The sequence below is a fragment of the Scyliorhinus torazame genome, chromosome 2, assembly GCF_047496885.1.
Source record: "Scyliorhinus torazame isolate Kashiwa2021f chromosome 2, sScyTor2.1, whole genome shotgun sequence".
NCBI lineage: Eukaryota > Metazoa > Chordata > Chondrichthyes > Carcharhiniformes > Scyliorhinidae > Scyliorhinus > Scyliorhinus torazame.
Genome location: NC_092708.1, coordinates 297,969,249 through 297,992,286, shown reverse-complemented (window position 1 = coordinate 297,992,286; position 23,038 = coordinate 297,969,249). Strand labels below are relative to the sequence as shown.

General features: G+C 49.6%; 1 protein-coding gene across 1 annotated transcript in view; it reads left to right on the top strand.

The window, feature by feature from the left end:
• The window catches only part of ttc6 (tetratricopeptide repeat domain 6), a 554,053-nt gene that overhangs the window by 241,140 nt on the left and 289,875 nt on the right, over window positions 1-23,038 (top strand). Inside the window, exons 16-17 of the mRNA XM_072488749.1 lie at window positions 16,929-17,098; window positions 21,544-21,664. Coding sequence (XP_072344850.1) covers window positions 16,929-17,098; window positions 21,544-21,664 — 291 coding nt within the window. The remainder of the gene's footprint in view (window positions 1-16,928; window positions 17,099-21,543; window positions 21,665-23,038) is intronic.

Sequence of the window (23,038 nt, the reverse complement as noted above, 5' to 3'; positions counted from 1 at the left end):
ATAAACTGCACTCCTTGCTTGTCTCAGTTGGCGCACCGCCTTCCTGGTAGACAGTCGGTTGAAGCTCGCCTGTAGTTCCTTCCTCTTTTCCAGCTTCGCTGGGTCCCCATCTTCTGCATAACTCCTATCTATCTCCAACATCAGGGGCACGATTCTCTGACCCCCCACCGGGTCGGAGAATCGCCGGGGGCTGGCTTGAATCCCGCCCCCGCCTTGTCCCGAATTCTCCACCACCAGAGATTCGGCGGGGGTGGGAATCGCGCCGCGCGGTCGGCGGAAATCGCGCCGGTCGGCGGGCCCACCCCCGGCGATTCTCCGGTCTGCAATGGGCCGAAGTCCCACCGCTGTCAACCCACGCCAGCCGGCGTGGATTGAACCACCATTCGAACGGCGGGACAAGGCGGTGCGGGCGGGCTCCGGGATCCTGGTGCCCCCACGGTGGCCTGGCCCGCGATCGGGGCCCACCGAGCTGCGGGCGGGCCTGTGCCATGGGGGCACTCTTTTCCTTCCGCCTTCACCATGGTCTTCACTATGGCGGAGGCGGAAGAGACCCCCTCCACTGCGCATGCGCGGGGATGCCCTGAGCGGCCGCTGATGCTCCCGCGCATGCGTTGCACGGCAAAGCCATTTCTGCGCCAGCTGGCGGGGCGCCAAAGGCCTTTCCCGCCAGTTGGCGGGGCGGAAATCACTCCGGCGCGGGCCTAGACCCTCAAGGTGAGGGCTCGGCCCCTCAAGATGCGGAGAATTCCGCACCTTTGGGGCGGCGCGATGCCGGACTGATTTGCGCCGTTTTTGGCGCCAGTCGACGGACATCGCACCTATTGCGGAGAATCCCGCCCCTCATCTATTACCCTCTGCCGCTCGAACCTCTCCTCTTTGTCCACCCTGGCCTTAAACGAAAATATCTCACCCCTCACCACCGCCTTTAGAGCCTCCCAGACAACTGCCTTCAACACCTCACTCGTACAGTTGAAACCTACATATTCCTTAATTACCTTTTCAATTTTCTCACAGAACACTTGGTTCCCCAAAGGTCCCACATCCAGTTTCCACCCCGGCCTCTGCGCTACCCCCTTCTCCAGCACCATATCCAGCCAATGTGGAGCGTGATCTGACACTGCAATTGCAGAGTATTCCGACCCCTTAACCCCAGCCAGCAAAGCCTTCCCCACCACAAAATAGTCGATCCGCGAGTATACCTTATCGACTGCTGAGAAAAACGAGTACTCCCGTTCCCTTGGGTGCAGAAACCTCCACGGATCCACCCATCCCATTTCCACCATTAGCCCAGCCAGCGCCTTCGCCCCCCCTGATGGGACCAGCGAGTGCGGCCCTGATCTGTCTAACCTTGGCTCCTGCACCAAGTTCCAGTCCCCCCCCACAATCAGTTTGTGTGTGTCCAAGTCGGGGATGGCCCCAAACATCTTCTTCGCGAATTCCACATCGTCCCAATTGGGGCCGTATACACTTACCAGCGCCACTAATCTCCCCTCCAGCACCCCTGTCGCAATCACATATCTACCCCCCTGATCTGCCACCACCTTCTCCATCTGGAACCGTACCCTTTTGCTGACCAGTACCGCTTCCCCTCGAGCCCTTCCATCAAATCCAGAGTGAAACACTTGACTAACTCAGCCCTTTTTAAGTCTCACCTGGTCCTTCACCCTCAAGTGAGTCTCCTGCAGCATTGCCACATCGGCTTTCAAACTTTTAAGATGCGCAAGCACCCTTGACCTCTTGACTGGACCTCCTAACCCTCTCATGTTCCGCGTGACTATCCTAACTGGGGGTCTCTCACTCCCCCACCCTTCTTGTCCACCATTATCATACCACTGGGCCCTGCCCCATAAGCCTGACCCGCCCCTGTCCATTATTAACATCGAACCCCTTCCCCCCCTCCCAAGAATCCCCCCTACATTTTCCCTTGAAAAAACATCTCCCAGCATCAATCCCTTCCCCCCCCTCACACTCGCCTCGTAGGCCCATTGAAACCTGCTATCCAGGCTTTAATGTCCGCAGTCCTCCTCTCACCTCACCTCCGTTCACTAGCCAACTTTAGTTAGCTAGCACAGGTGGCTCCCCCCGCCAAGATATATCCCCTTCCACCCAGTCCCAGAAAAAACAAAAACAACAATCCAACTCATACAATTCACTAAAATAAGATATAACCGTCGCAACACAGAACGCCAATCAACCCAACCAGTAACTTGAATTCTGTGACAATGCAAAGAGAAGTAAATTCCAATACACATCAGTAAAAAGAAAGTTGTAACATTTATACATTTTCCAGCTGCCCAAACACAGTCCACAGTCTCTCTTCCAGCTCTGCTTCTCACGTCTGTCCCAAGCCTTCTGCCCTCACGAATGCCTCAGCCGCCTCCGCTGTCTCAAAATAAAAGTCTTTGGCATCATACGTTACCCTCAGCTTAGACAGGTACACCATAACCAAATCGCACCCCCTTTTTGTCCAATGCCGCCGTCACTCACCCGAACGCCGCTTGTCTTTTTGCCAACTCCACCGTCAAGTCCTGGTAAATCCGAACTACAGCACCATCCTGTGGTGTTGGGTGCTCTGGTGCACAGATGAGCCAACACAGTTGTATGTGGTACAACTCTATTTTATTTTAACTCTTATAATACAGTTTGTTCTGGATACTCTGCACGTGCTGTCTCCCTGAGTATGTCTGGTAGCAGGTCTGTCCTGGTCTTCCTCTCCAGCTAATACTGACCACCGGGGGTCGTGTCTGTGCTTTTATATCTTTCTGTCATTGGTTGTGGTGTTGTGTGTTCTGATTTGTCTGTTGGTGTGTCTATCATGATGTGTGTGTTTGAATATCATGACATCCCCCCTTTTTACAAAGATATGTGCCTACGTGGTTATAAATATAATCGTGTTGTGAGTGCATCTAAGAGTGTGTGCGTGTGTTGTGTACAGCGTGTGTATATGACGTAACTATTCACATGGGGCGATGTCGGGTGCGTCACACTAACAAGGTTGTACCATAACAAAACATGGATGCGAGAGAAAAAAAAAACTTGAACAGTGGTCCGGTCAGACGATATCTGAAACAATAAACAACAACAGGTTATAATACAGAAGTGTTTGACTTTTTGAACGTATGAACAGCGTTATAAGTCCAGTCTAATGGGTGACCGCCTCAAGAATGGGCTGGTCCTCAAGCCGGTTCAGCTGTGGAGATTTGGGGTCACACTGGTTCACCTTGGACTGTTGGAGGTGATGCTGTTGCCGAAGTCTCTACTTTACCATTTGTTGTACTTCGTGCAGTGCTTGGTTTTTCATTCGTGCAAATATAACATTCAACATCTTTGTTAGTGTTGCCTTGGCTGTGGTTTGGTTCTGGTGGCGATGGAAGGGGCATGATCCATGGCATCGCCACGAAGTCATCCTTGGGAACCAGTGGAGGATCCGGCGTGTGCGTACGGTTCAGTTGCGAGCGTGGAAGGCGGCGCAAAGCTCGCTGATTGCGCCTACGCACCAATCCATCCGCCCTGCATGCCAGGAACAAGGTGGAGTTGTTTTCTTTTTATGTTTGTGGTGGACGGCATCTTGTAGCCGATGGGTCGTTGCCATCGAAGTAGCACCATCACTAATATCATGCAAGGCGATGACTGTGCCAGATGTGGAAGTTGGCCGAGACCGTGCACGCTGGTTCCGGCCACCTGCTGTGCCGGAAGGGCGACTCCGCAGAGAAACGTCGAAGCATGTCGCCTTGGAGAGAGAATTGTTGCTCGCATCAACGTCTGGCGATGGCGCGAATTGGTGTGTCCATCTTGGACCGCCGGTGCTGGTTGCCACTGCCGACCCAGTGGGACTGCCACGCGATCCATTCCCTGTCGCCGTGGCATCCGCCGTCACCCTGAGCGTGCCATCACTGAGGCCGCGACACCGCCCGTCCGGAGCAAGGTCTGGCGTGCGCGATTCAGAGTCGGCGCTTGGCTGCTCCCCATCTGGAGTCCGGTCTGCCTTCCGTCGATGCCCCCCGTCCGGAGTCCCAACAGGTTCACTGGAGGCAGCCGAGATTCCCTGAAGCTGCACTTCTGGAGTCGGAACATGCAGGAATGCACCAACCAGTGGAGAGGCTCGAGCCATCGAGGGTGGAAGCGGTGCGCCGCCACCGCAGTCGTCAGTGGTCCCACCGTGATCATCGAGTGCCTCGGTACGCACTAGGCGAGGTCTGTCACCTTGCACCTTTTGCATGGGAAGTGGGATGCTGTCGTCACTCGTCTCACATCCCGTGGATAGATCCTCATTAGCAGCTTGCTGTTCACTAGGGTTGGGTAAATTGTCAGAGTTTTCATCTGGTGGTGCACACCATGTCGGTGGACTGTCATTGTCTTGCCGTTGTCCTTCATTTGGGCTTTTCTTCTTTGGAATTTTAAATCTTCCCCCAGACATTGCAGAACCTTGTTTATTACCCCCAAATTCTCCCATATGTATGGTCTCGAATATAGGATCCAATGTTTCTATCGACATTGTACTATTTTCCAAAGAACATTCCGTTTCACTTTTCTTCTCAGGTACCTCATATGTATCTTTGTCTAATGTACATGCCTTCATGGTCTCTGGGTCTGATTTTGCTGGGACTGGCATGGTCACAGTCTCTCTTTTACTGTTCTCAATTGCCCACATTATACTCCCCATACATAACTGCTTAATCACTGGGGTTAGTGTGGTACAATGGATAATCGGGTCGACCTTATCTGCATCTTCACCATTAGTGGAAAGCACACTTGGTTCACTTGAAACTGCTGCAGGTTTTAAATTCGTTATCTGGCTACTCGATGTCAGTGTCCTCAGGATTCTTGCTCCAATGTTCTGCTCATTTATCAGTGGAGTGTGTATAGGTTCAATGCAATTAATGTTCCCCTCAAGGTTTGAAGAGTCATTACTGACTAACTGCTGGTCTCCGAAGTTGGGACTTTGCGGCGTTGTGTTGAAGGGAGACGTTTGTCCCTGCTGTAGATATGATTCAGGTTGTGTTATTTCCATTACCTGAGGATCAATGTCTTGTCCATTTTTTCGATCCGTACTAAAACACTGGCAATTCTCAGTCTGCTCCTTGCAAGTTAAACATTCAATTAATTTCTTTAGCAAATCCTCAGCATCCTTCTGTGGCCGTGCAGCATTATTAATCTCTGTTCGGCTATAATGATCCTGAAGGTCAGCGCATAAACCTTTTTTCTTCGGGCTTGGACGAGGCGATTCCTTTGGCTTGTCTTCAGTTGGGCTTGAACAATCTTCAGCGCTGTGCCCTTCATTGTAGCATGAGAGACCGTCATGGTCATGCTGCTGTGTAGTGGAGCATGGTAGGCTGTTATAGCCTTCTTGCTGTTCACGTGAGCATGGCAGACTTGCATCATCTGCCGCTGGTTGGTCAGGAGAGGTTGCTAGACCCTCATGGTCTTGTTCCTGCAAGGACTGCACATTGGAGTCTTGCGTTGCTTCTATCGTGGAGGCTGTCCACGAGCTCTCTGTGGAGGCTTGTGACACTGGAGTCACTTCTTGTTCGTGCAAGGACTGCGCTCTGGAGTCTTGCGTTGCTTCTATCGTGGAGGCTGTCCACGAGCTCCCTGTGGAGGCTTGTGACTCTGGAGTCACTTCTTGTTCATGCAGGGACTGCGCTCTGGAGTCTTGCGTTGCTTCTATCGTGGAGGCTGTCCACGAGCTCTCTGTGGAGGCTTGTGATGCTGGAGTCACTTCTTGTTCGTGCAAGGACTGCGCTCTGGAATCTTGCGTTTCTGCAATTGTGGAGTCTGTCCACGAGCTTGCTGTGGAGGCTTGTGACACTGGAGTCACTTCTGGTTCATGCGAGGACTGCGCTCTGGAGTCTTGCATGTCTTCTTTCATAGAGTCGGGAACGTTGAGCGGGACGTGGACCACGCTCTGTGTGGCAGCAGGGCGCTCTCCGTGTGCTTGCAGCGCTCCCTGTCTGTTAATGTCAGGCTGCAGCATCATCCGGTACTGATAAGTTGGGACGTCATATCTGCTGGATTGAAGATCCTCAAATCCGAAAAATGAATCCGCATCTGCGTCGGATTCAATGTGGGGGCCGCCAATGTGCAACACGAAAGGTTCGCCCGAGTCATAGTCGTATAGGACCACGGAGCTATCATTGGGCTCGCGAGGTCCGGAAACACTGTAAAGATCGTCATCGAAGTATTCGAGGTCTGAATCATCGGCTTGTGCGTAGGTAACTGCTTGTCGGAGGGTTCTTTGGGGGTCAAATTCATCTCCTGGGTCAATTTGCGGCAATGTGCTGTCATTCCAGGTGAGGGAAGGTTGTTTTACAGCTTTAACAGATTTTTGTTTTTTTGATTTGGGACGTTTCCCTTTTAAATTGGATTTGGGACGTTTCCCCTTTAAATTGGTGCAGTCTGGGGCCTCTGACATCCTGACGCTCGGTATGTAGCACGTAGGAAGCGACTGCGCATGCTCAGATCGCTGTTCCTTTACCGATGGCCGTTTTCTTGACTGCGCATGCGCAGCATCTCGCGCATGCGCAAACGAAACTTCCGGTTCTGCGCACTGCTCGCGCAACTGTGCTAGCGTGATACCTTTAGCAAGGTGGCCGCCGACCTCGACCCAGCCCTCTCTCAGGCCCGGGATTTCGTCCTCTGGGAATTCGGGCTCCAGGATCCCAGCCACGAGGTGAGTACTGCAGCTTTTCTTACCTTTACTTGCCGATTGGATTGCGTTTTCTTCACAGTACTTGGAGAATTTGTCCAGGACTGCCTGGTAATCGTACCTTTGCTGCCTCCTGAAGAACCTGAACCTTGTGAATATTTCTCTTGCCCTTGCACCGGCGATGGTGAGGAGAAATTCAATTTTTTCGCTATCATCCAGGTCTTGGAGTTCAGCTGCCACCAGGAACAATTCGAACACTTGCCGGAATTGCCGCCAGTTTTCGCGGAGATCGCCGTAGCACTGGAGCGGCTGCGGAACCGGGAGCTCTATCATTTTGCCTGGGCACTGCTGGTTGTCTCTGTACACTGAGGTATGCCGGCAGGTATCGATCCACTCCTGTACCATGTGGTGTTGGGTGCTCTGGTGCACAGATGAGCCAACACAGTTGTATGTGGTACAACTCTATTTTATTTTAACTCTTATAATACAGTTCGTTCTGGATACTCTGCACGTGCTGTCTCCCTGAGTGTGTCTGGTAGCAGGTCTGTCCTGGTCTTCCTCTCCAGCTAATACTGACCACCGGGGGTCGTGTCTGTGCTTTTATATCTTTCTGTCATTGGTTGTGGTGTTGTGTGTTCTGATTTGTCTGTTGGTGTGTCTATCATGATGTGTGTGTTTGAATATCATGACACATCCCACTGCACCTTGCGCTTCCGCTTCGCCCAGCTTAACACCTTCTCCTTCATGCAGTACTTATGGAAGCAGATAATTACTGCTCTTGGCAGCTCGTTCACTTTGGGCTTCGGCCTTAATGACCGATGAGCTCGGTCTAGCTCGTACTGGGAGGGGTTCTCATCCTCCCCCATCAGTTCCGCTAACTTCTGACCAAACTATTCTGTTGGCCTTGGGCCCTCTGTCCCTTCGGGCAAGCCCACAATTCTCAAATTGTGCCACCTGGAGCGGTTCTCCCAGTCCTCGAGCTTTGCTCGGAGTCCTCTGTTGACCTCCACCACCCTCCGCAGCTCGTCCCCCATCGAGGTGAACTGGTCGCTGTGCTGCGACACGGCCTCCTCCACTTCCTTCATCTTCTCGCCCTGCTCTCTCGCCTCGGCCGATGTCTTTGCCACAGCTACTCTCACCGGGGCGATTGCCTCCTCCACCAATGACTTAAATGCGACCGCCGTCTCCTTCCTCAAGGCCTCCATGTGCCTCGCAATCTGTTTTTCCAGCTCCACCGCCGTCACCTCGGTCATCTTCTCCACCGTAAGTAGTGCGGCCCCACCATGCGGTTCGCCATCTTGTCAGCACTTTTGCTGGCCTTCTCATTCAGCGGCGAGTCCGTGTTTCCTTCTTTCTTCGATGCTGCTCTTCGCATCCTTTAGCGGCTTATTGTTTTTCCTTTCTTTTTTCCCCTTTTCACCCTTCTGTCCTTCATCAATATGTTTTTTTTAAAAAAAACAAACAATTTTTCTTCCTTCACACAAAAAAAAGGGGAGAAAAAAAGAACTTTCACCAAACTTCTTTAAAACTTCTATCTCTTCTCTTTTACATTCCCCCAGAGTTCCCCTGGGACCGGACTTCAGCCTTCTTATTTCAGTCTAGGTGGGAGCCACCTGATGTGGGACATCCCACCTACATCGCGCCCTGGCCTCGGGCCTGCCGCCTCGGCCTCCATTTGGCTCCGCCCCAGCTGCTCTGGCCTTCAAGCGCGCTGGGCCCAGCGCCTCAGCACCTGCCGGCCGACACCCGCGCGGGGTTCCTCGCCAGTTTTCAAACTGGCCCGCTAGCTGCCCGTGACGGCCCCGAAGGCCGACGGTAGTCGGGGGGTGATCAATGAATCGAGAAATCCCCGAAAGCGCCGCAAATAATGGCCACCAGTGGGAGCTCTTTTTGATGCAGCCGCCCCGCTCGCATACTCCACCGGAAGTCCGGGGTGAGGCATTGTTACGCATAAATGTGATTCGTCACTTTGAGGTTATCGACTTTCATTGAGATGTTGAGAATAACACTGAAGGGCTTAATGTCTACCCTGCATTGGAGGGACAGAAGAAATGCTCCTGTATCAAAGTGCAGCATGGTAGCATTGTGGATAGCACAATTGCTTCACAGCTCCAGGGTCCCAGGTTCGATTCCGGCTTGGGTCACTGTCTGTGCGGAGTCTGCACATCCTCCCCATGTGTGCGTGAGTTTCCTCCGGGTGCTCCGGTTTCCTCCTACAGTCCAAAGATGTGCAGGTTAGGTGGATTGGCCATGATAAAATTGCCCTTAGTGTCCAAAATTGCCCTTAGTGTTGGGTGGGGTTACTGGGTTATGGAGATAGGGTGGAGGTGTTGACCTTGGGTAGGGTGCTCTTTCCAAGAGCTGGTGCAGACTCGATGGGCTGAATGGCCTCCTTCTGCACTGTAAATTCTATGATAATCAGCTAGTCTTAATCTTATTCACCCTGGAACCTTGTCTCTTTGAGGATCTCATGGGCACATCTGCATTATGCCCATGCAATGGCCTCTTCCTGTGGGTCATCAGAATTAATCCTATTCCATCTCCCCCTTGTCCAAAGAGATGTGTACCTCCACTGTGTTTCCCTCCTTTGAAGTACTTGGTTATGCAGGGCACAGCAAACCGCAATGATAAGGGATATCCCCTGTGTGAAGTACTGGAGAGCCCCACCTGATTGCTCAAAACACCTGAAAACACATCCTCAACATGCCAATGGTCTGTCTATTAAGAACCATGGTGCACTATGTGCTGTTTGGCACTTCCCCTCAGATGCATTCTGTGGCCACTGAATGGGCCTCATTAACCATGGGCGGGATTCTCTCGCAACTGGCCGGATGGCCCGACGCCAGCACCAAGAGCGGTGCAAACCACTCTGGCGTTGGGCTACCCGGAAGTTGCGGAATCCTCCACACATCCAGGGGCTAGGCCAGTGGCGGAGGGGTTGGCGCCACGCTGAAGGGCCGCCGTGGGCCGGCGCGAGTTAGCGCAGCAGAACTGCTGGCGTGTTCTGCCGCATGCGCAGAACCGCCAGTGTGTTTCATGTGCATGTGCAGGGGGTTTCTTCGCCGCGCCGGCCATGGTGGAGCCCTACAGAGGCCGGCGCGGAGGGAAAGAGTCCCCCCACGGCACTGGCCCGCCCGCAGATCGGTGGGCCCCGATCGCGGGCCAGGCCACCGTGGGGGCCCCCGGGGCCGGAATCCCCAGAGCCCCCCCCCCCCCCCCCCCCCCCGAGGACGCCGCTAGCCACCCTCCAAGCCAGATCCCGCCGGGATGGACCATGTCCATTTCACGCCGGCGGGACTGGCTGAAAATGGGCGGCCGCTCGGCCCATTGGGGCCCGGAGAATTGCCGGGGCGAGGCGCTGTCAACGGCCTCTGACCGGCGCGGCGTGATCCCCGTCCCTGCCCGAAAACCGGCGGCGGGGAATTCGGCAGCTGGAGTCGGAGCGGTGGGGTGGGATTCACGCAGCCCCACCGGTGATTCTCCGACCCGGCGGGGAGGGGGTCGGAGAATTCCGCCCCACGTCTTTTGGTGGTACACCTTATCATCAAGGAAGCAATCCTGGTGGCACTGCAGACGCTTGAAGATCTGTGGCATCTGCAAGTGACTCAAGATGTAAGAGATGTGCGAGTTCCCAGGGTACCTCGCACAACATACATTATCTGCTTTGGGCGATCAATGTTGAGAGAGTGGAATCCTTTCCTATTGATAGCTCTTACTGGTTGCTGCCAGGGAGCAATTAAGGCGACAAGTGTGCAGTAACTGGTGCCCTGCACTTGCGGGAAGCAAAATTGCTGTGAATCCCACAGCTCTGCCAATCAGGCTTGCCTCGTCTATGGTGAACTTCACATAATTGAGGAGGACATTGGTCACCTCCTTTATATTCTCAAGTGGATGATTGTGAGATTGTAGAGAGGCCCCCAGTGGAGCCCTAGAATGATCCGCTGGTCAAAAGATTGCGAGTGGCAGTTACCTTCAGAGCAAAAGGAATTGGATGGTGTTCCAGTCTGTGCAAAGAGAGATCCTTACAGAAAATGTGGCAGATATTGCATTAGAGAGAGTATAGAGGAGATTTGCAAGGATGTTGCTTGGACTGGAAAATTGCAGCTCTGAGGAAAGATTGGATAGGCTGGGGTTGTTCTCCTCGGGAGGATTTAAACTAGTATGACAGTGGGGGGGGGGGGGAGGGGGGGAACCAGAATGTTAGCTTAGAAGGTGCAATAACTGAAGTGAAATAGAGAACAAAAATAAGAGAACAACATCACCCTCTGGCACAGTAAAAAAGGTGACAAGTGGGGGAAGGGAGGTGGTCAATGCAGGACTGAGGGTGCAGTACCTAAATGCACGTATACGGAACAAGGTAAATGAGTTTGTTGCGCACATTGAAATTGGTCGGTACAATGTGGTGGGCATCACAGAGACATGGCTGCAAGGGGTACAGGGCTGGGATCTAAATATCCAAGGATATATGTCCTATCGAAAGGGCAGGCAGACGGGCAAAGGGGGCGGGGTTGCATTGTTAGTAAGGAATGAAGTTAAATCGATAGCAAGGAGCGATATAGGATCAGAAGGCATAAAATCTCTGTGGAAAGAGTTGAGGAATTGCAAAGGTAAAAAGTCCCTGATGGGAGATATGTAAAGGCCCCCAAGCAGTAGTCAAGATGTGGGGCAGAAAATAAATCAGGAGATAGAAAAGGCATGTAAAAAAGGCTTATTTCAGTAATCATGGGGGACTTCAATATACAGGTGGACTGGGAAAATCAGGTTGGTTGTGGATCCCAAGAAAATAAATTTGTGGAATGTCTAAGAGATGTTTTTTTTTGAGCAGCTTGTGACTGAGCCGATTAGAAAACAGGCAGTTCTGGATTTGGTGATGTGTAAAGAGGCAGACTTGATTAGGGAACTTAAGGTGAAGGAACCCTTAGGGAGCAGTGACCACAATATGTTAGAATTAACCCTGCAGTTTGAGAGGGAGAAGCTGGAATCAGATGGAACCGTATAACAGTTAAATAAGGGTAACTACAAAGACATGAGGGAGGAGCTGGCCAGAGTTGATTGGAGAAGGAGCCTAGCAGGGAAGACAGTGGAACAGCAATGGCAGGAGTTTTTGTGGGTTATTCGGGAGACACAACAGAAATTCAACCCAAGGAGGAGGAAACATGCTAAGGGGAGAACAAAGCATCCATGGTTGACGAGGGAAGTCCTTGTTCACGATTCTCTTAAGTTTAACATGCAGGTTCAGTCGGCAGTTAGGAAGGCAAATACAATGTTCGCATTCATGTTGAGAGGGCTAGAATACAAGACCAGGGATGCACTTCTTTGGTCAGACTCCATTTGGAGTATTGTGAGCAGTTTTGGGCCTTGTATCTAAGGAAGGAAGTGCTGGTCTTGGAAAGGGTCCAGAGCAGGTTCACAAGAATGATCCCTGGAATGAAGAGCTTGTCGGATGAGGAACGGTTGAGGACTCTGGGTCTGTTCTCGGAGTTTAGAAAGATGAGGGGGGATTTTATTGAAACTTGCAGGATATTGTGAGGCCTGGATAGAGTAGACGTGGAGAGGATGTTTCCACTTGTAGGAAAAACTAGAAGCAGAGGACACAATCTCAGACTAATGGGACCATCCTTTAAAACCGAGATGAGGAGGAATTTCTTCAGCCAGAGGGTGGTGAATCTGTGGAACTCTTTGCCGCAAAATGCTGTGGAGGCCAAGTTACTGAGTGTCTTTAAGACAGATAGATAGGTTCTTGATTAATAAGAGGATCAGGGGTTATTTGGGAGAAGGCAGGAGAATGGGGATAAAAAAAATATCAGCCATGATTGAATGGCGGTGCAGACTCGATGGGCTGAGTGGCCTAATTCTGCTCCTATGTCTTATGGTCTTGTGTAACACAGGAGGCTGAGGGGAGAATTGACTGAAATGTACAGGCGAGGGGCCTGGGTAGAGTAGATGGGGAGGACTTATTTACGTTAACAGAGAAGCCATCCACCAGGTTTAATATGATTGATAGAAAGATTAGAGGGGAGATGAGGAAAACCTTTCTCACAGAGAGTTGTGGGAGTCTGGAGCTCACTGACTGAAAGGGTACTAGAGACAAAAACCCTCATATCATTTAAAAGGTTATGTACCTTAAGTGCCATTACCTGCAGGGCTACGAACCAAATGCTGGGATGGGCTTAGGGTGGGGGGATCATTTTTCAGCCAGCAGAAACACAGTAGCCAAGTGATCTCTTTGTGTGACATAAACCTGCTCTGATTCTATATGATCCACCATATCCATTCATATATGAAGGCTCCTGTGGCATGTCTTGCTCATCTCCATGAGAGGCGTCATCTGTAGACCTCTGGTTGCAGCAAACACCTCTTTGGATTTTGTCGCTGCTTGTCAGCATCTGGGTCTTTCTGAGGCCCTGCTGGCTCTTGTTCCTCAGGGCTACGCCTTTCCCTGATTTGTACCAGACGGTGACGGGCCTTCTCACTTGCAGAAAACCTACTTCTAGGTCAAAAGTTGTCACATTTCCCAGCCCCCTGTGAGAAAGAAGAAGGTTTTACTGATAAAGTTTTATTTCCAACAGTGTTTTAAAAACAAGTTCTTAATATGATAAACATTTTGGCTGGGATTTTTACCTCCTGTTCTGTTCGGGAGAGTTCGATGGCGGAAGTGGAAAATATCACGAGAACTGCAAAGTCGGGTTTTACATTGGAGTAAATCATAGTAGAATCATAGAATTTACAGTGCAGAAGGAGGCCATTTAGCCCATCGAGTCTGCACCGGCCCTTGGAAAGAGCACCCCAATCAAGCATACGCTCCCTCTACCCCATCCCCTTAACCCAGTAACCCCTATTAACCTTTTTGAACACTAAGGGCAATTTAGCATGGCCAATCCACCTAACCTGCACATCTTTGGATGGGAGGAAACTGGAGCACCCAAAGGAAACCCATGCAGACTCCACACAGACAATGACCCAAGCCGGGAATCGAACCTGGGACCCTGGAGCTGTGAAGCAACTGTGCTAACCACTATGCTATCATGCTGTGTGATGTGATTGTCCCCTTCCCCCTGTCAGTGATGGGACACATTTCCCAGCGTTTAATTGTGGGAACATGATTTGAAAGTATTACCATATCAGCCCCATACTCTTGAATTATGTGGCACATAAAAACCCTTGACCACAAGCAGTATGACGTCTCTGTCACTTTCTTCCACACTGCGGCCCGACCTCTGAACCCATGGCTCTCTCTCCAGGCATCCCCCATTCCCTGTAGCACTCACCCACCCTCCGGCAGTGGACATGTCCCTGGCGCTGTGTCCCATTCTTAAGTGTTCGGATGTTGGCCGCTGCGTGTGTGGTGTTGCCTCCCAAAGTGTTCAACACAGGGTTCATGCATCAAGGTCTGATTGGGATGCTAGACAATGACTCCCACATGCTACGTGGCCCACCCACCCACGGGCATCTACTTGTGTTGTGTGAAGTGCTCACTTAACCACGATTGCCAATTCCCGATTAGCAATAACCTTCAGCCGCACAGCCAGAGACCTCGGCAGTTAGTGCGGGTTATGGGTGGCCGAGAGGGCAGATGGGCAGGGACTAGGGTTGTCCCCGGAATGGATACACATGATCCAGGGGTTGGCATGCTGGTGCCGTGCGCGGTTGCCCCCCCCCACCCAGCCAAGAGTCCCCCACCACTCGCCGAGCACTGGTGCGGCAAGCCCAAGCGCCCCTGGGCTCTTTGCCTGTGAGCAAAGATGGCTACCTACCTCCTGGGATCCTCGCAGAAGCCCTTCTGCCAGGTTCACCTTTTTCAAAAGGAGTACTAATCGGCGCCAGCGTGACCACTTGTGGAGGAGGCCGATAAATCATGGGAGGTCATTGGATATGGGGTTGCTCCCCTTAATTGTATGGAAATAGAGCTTTAGTGGTGATAATCGGTTTCTCGCCACACTGCGGCGAGATCCTGATTTCGCCTTTGGGAACAGGCTGGTTGTATCGCAAACTGTTTGGCGCCTGGCACGTTTCTCGTTTTCGGTCTCTCCCGGTATTCATCGGCCTCGTTTCGATCGAGTAACAATGCAATGAGGCCTGAGAATCGCACCCATGGTTTCAACATTGCAAATTGCAGAATACCACTATATCCGGTGAATAATCTATCATAATGCATTTGAAGACCTTTTCACTTTTGCAAGCAATCACTCTCTTTACTAAACAGCTATAACCCAGGTAACAGCATTTCATGATGAACTGTAAAGATGGAAACACTGGACTGGATTCTCTGCCGGCGGGATTCTACGTTTTGCCGGCACTCGGGGATTTACCGATGGCCTGGGCTGCCCCACAATGGGAAACCCCATTGACCAGCCGGTGTAATGGAGAATCCCGCCGGCGGGTTGGGGCAGAAATGTGGGGCGACGTGGCGGAGAATCCAGCCCACTATTTCTACTCACATTTTGGATTCTTCTGCTGCTGCCTTAATGAAAATTGCAGAATTCCTGAAATGCTCTCCCTCTATGTCACACGAATTTAAGCCTCCCACCTGGGAGCCTTCTTCTGGAGTATGTGGTGGGGGGGGGGGTCATAACATTCTGTCCATTGAGTGTAAAACAAGAAAGTCGTGCTATTTTTTCTAAAACATTTGTTCGACCTCAGCTGGAATATTACATTCAGTTCTGAGCATCTCATTTTAGGAATGATGTCAAGGCCTTGGAATGGGCACAGAAGAGATTTGATCCACAGATGAGTTATGCAGAGAGACTGGAGAAGCTGGAATTATTCTCAGATCAGATCGAAAGAGTTAAGAAGTAACTTAGAGGTGCTCAAAATCACGAATGGTTCCTGGAAGATAGATAAGGAGAAACTAATTTATGTCTCAGAAGAATCTGCTAACACTGTTGTATTGAGAGAATGCTTTTAACAGCCTCATGGCATCCCAAAGTAACTTACAACTAATGAAGTAGGCTAAGTGTAGTCACTGTTGTAACGCATGAAACATGGTAGCTAATTGGCACAAGACAAGCTCCCACAAGCAGCAATGTGATAATGACCTGCTATTCTCTTTTTGTAGTGTGGGTTGAGAAATAAATATTGGCCAAGACCCTGGAGATAATTTCCCTGCTCTTCAAGATCGCACCATGGAATGCTTTACATCAACTTGAGAGGGCAGATAAAGACCTTGGGCTGGATTCTCCGGTCACCGACGCCGAAACCGCATTCGGCGACGGGCTGGAGAATCCAAATTCCCGACAGAATCGCGGGCGGCGCTGCATCCACGATGCTGCTCCCCCTCCAAAGCATCGTACTCGCAGAGTACGCCGAGCCATGTATCGGCAACTTCAGGCCATTGCCTGAGGATTGCCCCCGATGCTCTGCCCCCAACTGGCCAAGTTCCCGATGGCATGGGTCACGTGTGGTCTCACCCATCGGGAACTCAGCGTGACGGATGCGGACTCAGTCCTGTGCCGCCACAGTCGGGGGAAGGCCAATCTGCGGATAGGGGGGACATTATTTGGGGCTGGGGGCACTGTAGTGGGGCGGTCTAGGGTGCACTAGCCGGCCGAAGGTGGGGGGACTATTTTGCGGGCCGAATCCGCGAGCAGCATCTGCCATGAAACACGGCGCGGCTGCTGCAAGCCGCCACTGTGGGCATGCGCGGCCACGGACCCGACAATTCTTCAGGCCGTAGCGGCAGCTAGAGCCGGGTGCTCTACGCTGCCCCCCTGCTAGCCCCCAGCAAAACGGGGAATCGGTGGCCATTTTGCGCCAGTTTTCCCACCATTCCCACGCCAGCGTGGGGACATAGTCTCCAAATGGGAGAATCCAGCCCCTCATCTCATTTGAACGCCAGCAGTGCAGTTCTCCCTCAGTAATACTCTGAAGTGACAGCTTAGATTTCTGTGCTCAAGCCTCTGGAGTAGACTCGAACTCCCCAGTCCTCTGACTCAAATAAAAGTGCTACCAACTGAACCACAGCTGGTGCTAACAAGAGAATGTACAATTTTTATGGGGGTTCACAAAAGAATCAGAAATGACATGAGGAAGAAAATAATGAAAACAGTGATTTGTTGTGTACTGGAATTCATTGCCGAAACAGGGGATGAAAGCAGATCCAATAATTGCTTTCAAAACAGAAATACTTGAAGTGAAAAAAAATACAGGGCTTTGGGGAAAAAGCAATTGTGTGGGCTGATTGGACTGCTCTACCAAAAGATAAGTACAGGAACGACTGGCCAAATGGCCTCCATGTATCACTTTATGATTCCAGTATGATGTTTCTCCAATTTTTCCATATTAGGAATTATCGTGGACAAGCATATGCTAAGCAAGGGATGTTCAAGGAAGCAATTGAGGATCTGTCTTCTGCTGTGCATTTGGATCCCAACAACTGGACGGCTTTCTATCACAGAGGCTGCCTTCTGCGAAAGCTTAACGCACAAAAAGCATTACAGGACTTTAGTGTTTCAGGTATAATGCAAACTTAATATATATTGTAGACGGTGATTATACAAATGTTAAAAGAAGTGGAACTGTCGATCAAGCCCTGCCCAAAACTAGAAATGTTGTAAATTTTAAATTTTATTGATATTGATTGCAGTAAATTAGATTGTAGCTTTCTGCAATCAAATCAGTGCTGGCAATTATATCAGAATAATGCCTGTTGGTGGTCTTTGCCACTGTTCTGCTGGTGGCTGCAAAATTTGTATGAGTTCATCTGGTTTAAATAATGCCAATGGGTTCCTGCACCATTTCAGACTTGCCTTGGGTGCCTGCCACCGTGAAGAGATTGGAAAGTATTCATGGGGTGTAAAGGAGGTGGGGTAAATAATTTCTTCCCAGAATAGTGATTTTATTATACCTTTGACCCTTTTTGTGAGGAGGCTAAAAATGTCAATTGAAAAAAAATTGTGTTGCTCAAGTGTAATTAATGCAGCCTGGAATCTTGGGTTCACTTCATTTTTGTGCATCAGCCTCTTTGTTTCTTTTCACTGGGCCTCAGCCTCTGAAAGGCTGAGCTCAGGGGGCTTCATAATAGGCAGTTTCTACCTTTTTCCCCACTTCCTTCATACCAAAAGTTCTATCCATTAGAAGGCTATTTCAACTAAATAGCCTCGGAAGACAACTAAATAGGTTAGGGAGGACTAAGGGTCATGCTTACATTATATGGGGCAGATTGAGATGGCTGCTAGGTGGTTATTCTTTTCTCTGAGAATAATGGATCTGTGAAAAAGATTGAGAGCTGATGCAATGAATGACAATTCTCTGAATTCCTTCAAGCGAAAGCTGGACCTATTTCTTGCTTGAATGAAGATCACCTCAAACAGGGGTTTGGTATCCTGTCACGTAATGTGATCTCCTGGATTAGTTTTGATCACCTAAGTGGGTTGGAGAAGAATTTTCAAGTTTTATCCCTTACTTATTGGCTAGCTTTGTGACCCTTTGGAGCTGTGGTGGGAATGTGCTGGAATGTTTGTGGAATTCCATCCCCTGATGTTTAGTGGCTTATCTAATCTTATAATTTGGTACATTTTAAATACATTTTGATAACTGGCTATATTAAGAGAATATGTTAAAAGCCATCATTTCTAAATTCCAAGAAATGTGGCCAAATGGTTAGTATCTGCAGACTATAGTTCAGAGATGCTGCCCTTGACCTCAAGACAACATCCAACAAAGTATAACACCAAGGAGGTTGAGAAAACTGAGGTCAGGTGAGGTCAAAGGGAAAGCCCCCCAGTGATGGACGTCATCCCTAAAATTAAAGAAAATGCTTCACTCCAAAAGTTTCTCAGGGAAGTGTTCTTGACACATCCAATTTAATGTGCTTTATCAATGAGCTTTGCTTTGACATAAGCTCAAAAATAGAGTTGTTCTGTCAATTGCACAGTATTTAGTTGCATTCAGTCTAACTCCAGCAATGAAGTATCCTATGCTAACCTGCAACAGCACTTGTATGACATCCAGCTCGCCTAACCTTTATAACACACTAGTGGCAATGGTGACCATCTTTCAGTTGAGAAAGCCTAGCATTCTCCCCTTGGGTTTGAGTAGGAGCACCACCATTGAGTTTTCCGTACCTTATAGGTTTTCAACAAGCAGAATAACATTTGAAGAAATTGCCATGGGAAGAGAATGAGAATGCTTGGTGAGTATCTGTGCCTGTGCAATAGATGTAACTGGTGCTTCAAGTTAGAAAGATGGAGGAGACTAGGAACCTGTCAGAGACAAGTAGCTAAAACTGTGAAAATTAATTCAACAGGAGGGGGAAGGAAGAAATGAGGGACAAAGGAAAGTGGCAAGGCCAAATTGAGAGAGAGTGCGGCACGGTAGCACAGTGGTTAGCACTGCTGCCTTGCAATGCCAGGTATCTGGGTCCAATTCCAGCCTCAGGTGATGTATGGAGTTTGCACTTTCTCCCTGTGTCTGCATGGGTTTCCTCCGGGTGCTCCGGTTTCCTCCCATTTCCTCCCACAGTTAGGTGGATTGGCCATGCAAAATTTCCCCTTAGTGACCAAAAGGTTAGGAGGGGGTTACTGAGTTACAGGGATAGGTTTGGGCATGGGCTCACGTAGGGTACTTTTTCCAAGGGTTGGTGCAGACTCGATGAGTCGAATGGTCTCCTTTTGCTGTGTAGGATTCTATGATTCTATAATGTGGAGATGCCGGCGTTGGACTGGGTGGGCACAGTAACAAGTCTTACAACACCAGGTTAAAGTCCAACAGGTTTGTTCCAAACCACTAGCATTCAGAGCACTGCTCCTTCCTCAGGTGAATGAAGAGGTAGATTCCAGAAACATATATATGGACAAAGTCAAAGATGCAAGACAATGCTTTGAATGTGAGCATTTGCAGGTAATTAAGTCTTTACAGATCCAAAGAGAGGGGTAATTCCAGGTTAAAGAGGTGTGAATTGTCTCAAGCCAGAACAGTTGATAGGATTTTGCAAGTCCAGGCAACCCCTTCAACGGGATATGGCGCTTGACTCATCGATCGACAGTTCCAACGCACTACAGAAAACAACTGCACCAACCTTCTCAGAAGACAAGCACGGGACACAACCGACAGAATACCCTTCGTCGTCCAGTATTTCCCCAGAGCGGAGAAACTACGACATCTTCTTCGCAGCCTTCAACATGTCATCGATGAAGATGAACATCTTGCCAAGGTCATCCCCACACCCCCACTACTTGCCTTCAAACAACCATGCAACCTCAAACAAACCATTGTTTGCAGCAAACTACCCAGCCTTCAGAACAGTGACCATGACACCACACAACTCTGCCATGACAATCTCTGCAAGAGGTGCCAGATCATCGACATGGGTACCACCATTACACGTGACAACACCACCCACCAGGTACGCGGTACATACTCGTGTGACTCGCCCAACGTTGTCTACCTCATACGCTGCAGGAAAGGATGTCCCGATGCATGGTACATTGGCGAGTCCATGCGGACGCTGCAACAACGGATGAACGGACATCGTGCGACAATCGCCAGGCAGGAATGTTCCCTTTCAGCCGGGGAACACTTCAGCAGTCAAGAGCATTCAGCCTCTGATCTCCGGGTGAGCGTTCTCCAAGGCGGCCTTCAGGACGCGCGACAACGCAGAATCACCGAACAGAAACTTATTGCCAAGTTCCGTACACATGAGTACGGGCTCAACTGGGACCTTGGATTCATGTCGCATTACATTCACCCCCCACCATCTGGCCTGGGCTTGCGAAATCCTACCAACTGTCCTGGCTTGAGACAATTCACACCTCTTTAACCTGGGATTACTCTTCTCTCTGGACCTGTAAAGACTCAATTACCTGCAAATGCTTGCATTCAAAGCATTGTCTTGCATTTTTGACTTTGTCTGTGTATATGTTTCTGGAATCTACCTCTTCATTTGCCTGAGGAAGGAGCAGTGCTCCAAAAGTTAGTGATTTGAAACAAATCTGTTGGCCTTTAACCTGGTGTTGTAAGACTTCTTCTATGATTCTGTAAGAGAGAGGGTTGGGTCCAGAGTAGTACCACTTTGTGCAAGTAATAGCACAGGCAGATGCACATCAACATTTTATTTGCATTAAATGGTTGCTTTGCAAAGCCTGGAGAGGAGAAATCAAGATCTGAGGGTTGAAAAGGCATCCCTTTATGTAGGAGGTTCAGGACCACCTCAAGTAATCCAAATTGCTTAGTTATTTGATATTTTTACCGAAGAATGATTTTACCTCCTTTTCTACCATTCATTGGAATGGCCAATTTCAAGCCTCAAGTGAATATGTTCGTTTAAATCTGGTTTAATGTATTTATGATTACAAATTATTTAATTCTGAGTTTTGGGCCTGTATGATCGGATATTCCTTATGTTCAGCGCAGTTTGTTTTTTATTATTTTTCTTCTTAACAATGATTATGATACTTTTGTGTAGTAATGCAAATTTGGTATGAGGTTGTGATAAAATATAGCAACTTACACTCGCCAAAAGAAAAATCAATGCACATTGACTTGATTTTCCCCAGTTCTTCTCTCAGTTTCTGAAAGGACTTGGTATGGGTGGGAGGAGAAATTGGAACATGTTCCATTCTTTCCTGTCCTTTCCCCCCTTCATACCTATTTGCATTCTTGCTGGCAGGCATGGATAACATTCAATATGTTCCTGCCGATATCAGTGATACACCATCCCGGGTGAGCTCCCAATTCATTGAAGGCATGCCAACCTCAGAAACTCCCTATGACTCTGCAAACTTTGCTGTTGTCAGTGGTGTAGCTTAGGGGCATATGCATTTCTGTATTGCCACCATTTACATTTTTCTCCTATGTCTAACTATTGTATAGAGATCTTGGAAATTAACAAGCTATAGTTTTCTCTCAATGTAGTAGATAATATATATGTATTAATGATCTTTACCTACTTTTCTTTATAGTGCTCATCAACAGTGAAGTTGAGAATTTGGAATCATTTTTGCATCGAGGGATTTTGTACACTGAACTCAATGAGTGGCAGGAAGCAATATTTGACTTTGAAAGTGTTGTCAAGCTTGACAGGTACATTGCCCGAATCTTCTTGCATTGTTAGTCAGTTTGCATCAGAAAATAAAAGTAATGAAACATCATGATTGTTCATAAATAATCACTACACGCATGTTATAACCTGCCTACTGACGATTGGCTGGGGACTAATGATTATCCCACAATCCTATGGGAGTATGAACTTCCCCAATGAGGGGGGCGGAGAAGCTCCTACTATAAATAAGCTGGCCAGTCCAGGAACCAGGAAGAAGGAGAAGGTAGCAAGGGAAGTTACTGCTACTGCTATGTATATATTGTTATAGTAAATAAACTTTATTATTTTGTATCCTTAAAACTCGTGCTGGATTCTTCGGGGCCTTTACAAAACTGGCAACGAAGGTAAAAGTGAATAGCTGTCTACACTGCTGAAGCCACCTCCCTGGATTTTTGTTGGATACAGGTTGGAAGTTGTTTTCTATTATACCATGCCTCTGTACGGACGTTTGGATGTTTTTGATGCTGCGCTGGAAAGCTGGAACCAGTACACGCAACGGATGCGTTACTATTTCCGGGCAAACAATATCACTGAAAACGAGCGCCAGGTGGTCATATTGCTCACCGCCTGCGGACCGCATACGTTTGGGGTGATTAGGAGTCTTACGTACCCAGCTGCGCCGGACACCAAAACGTTTGACGAACTTGTGAATATAGTGGGTCAACACTTTAACCCAACCCCGTCCACGATAGTCCAGCGTTACCGGTTTAATACCGCTGAGAGGACCCCTGGAGAATCCCTTGCCGATTTTTTTTTTATCCAGGCTACGCGGGATTGCGGAATACTGTGACTATGGTGCGACCTTGTCAGAAATGTTACGCGACCGTTTGGTTTGCGGTATTAACAATGCGGCCACCCAGAGAAAGTTGTTAGCGGAGCCAACATTGACTTTTCAACAGGCAATACAAATAGTCTTGTCCCGAGAGAGCGCAGAGCGAGGAGTACAGGAGCTACAGGGAATGGAAGTGCATGCCTTGGGGTGAAACCCTTTCCGCCCAAAAAGGTCCCCCCGCACTCCTGCGGTACCTTGGGCGAGGCAACGACCAGACTGACTCCAGTGGCCATCGGACATTCCTCCCCGAAGGGAGCCTTCTCCAGAGCCAATGGATGAGGAGCCATGTCCGTGTCAGACTTGTAGGCGCCGACCCCGTCGCGGACGGCGGTCCTGGGGATGCCGGAGGCGCCGTCGTTCCGACCGAAACTGGGACCAGCCCAGGGGCCGTAACTGGGACCAGCCCAGAGGCCGTACCTTCCATGTGGATGAACCTGCGGCGACCACTCCTGAGGACGTGGAGACGGAGGACGACTGCCTGCAGCTGCATTGTGTGGCAGCTCCCCGTGTGGCCCCCATTAAG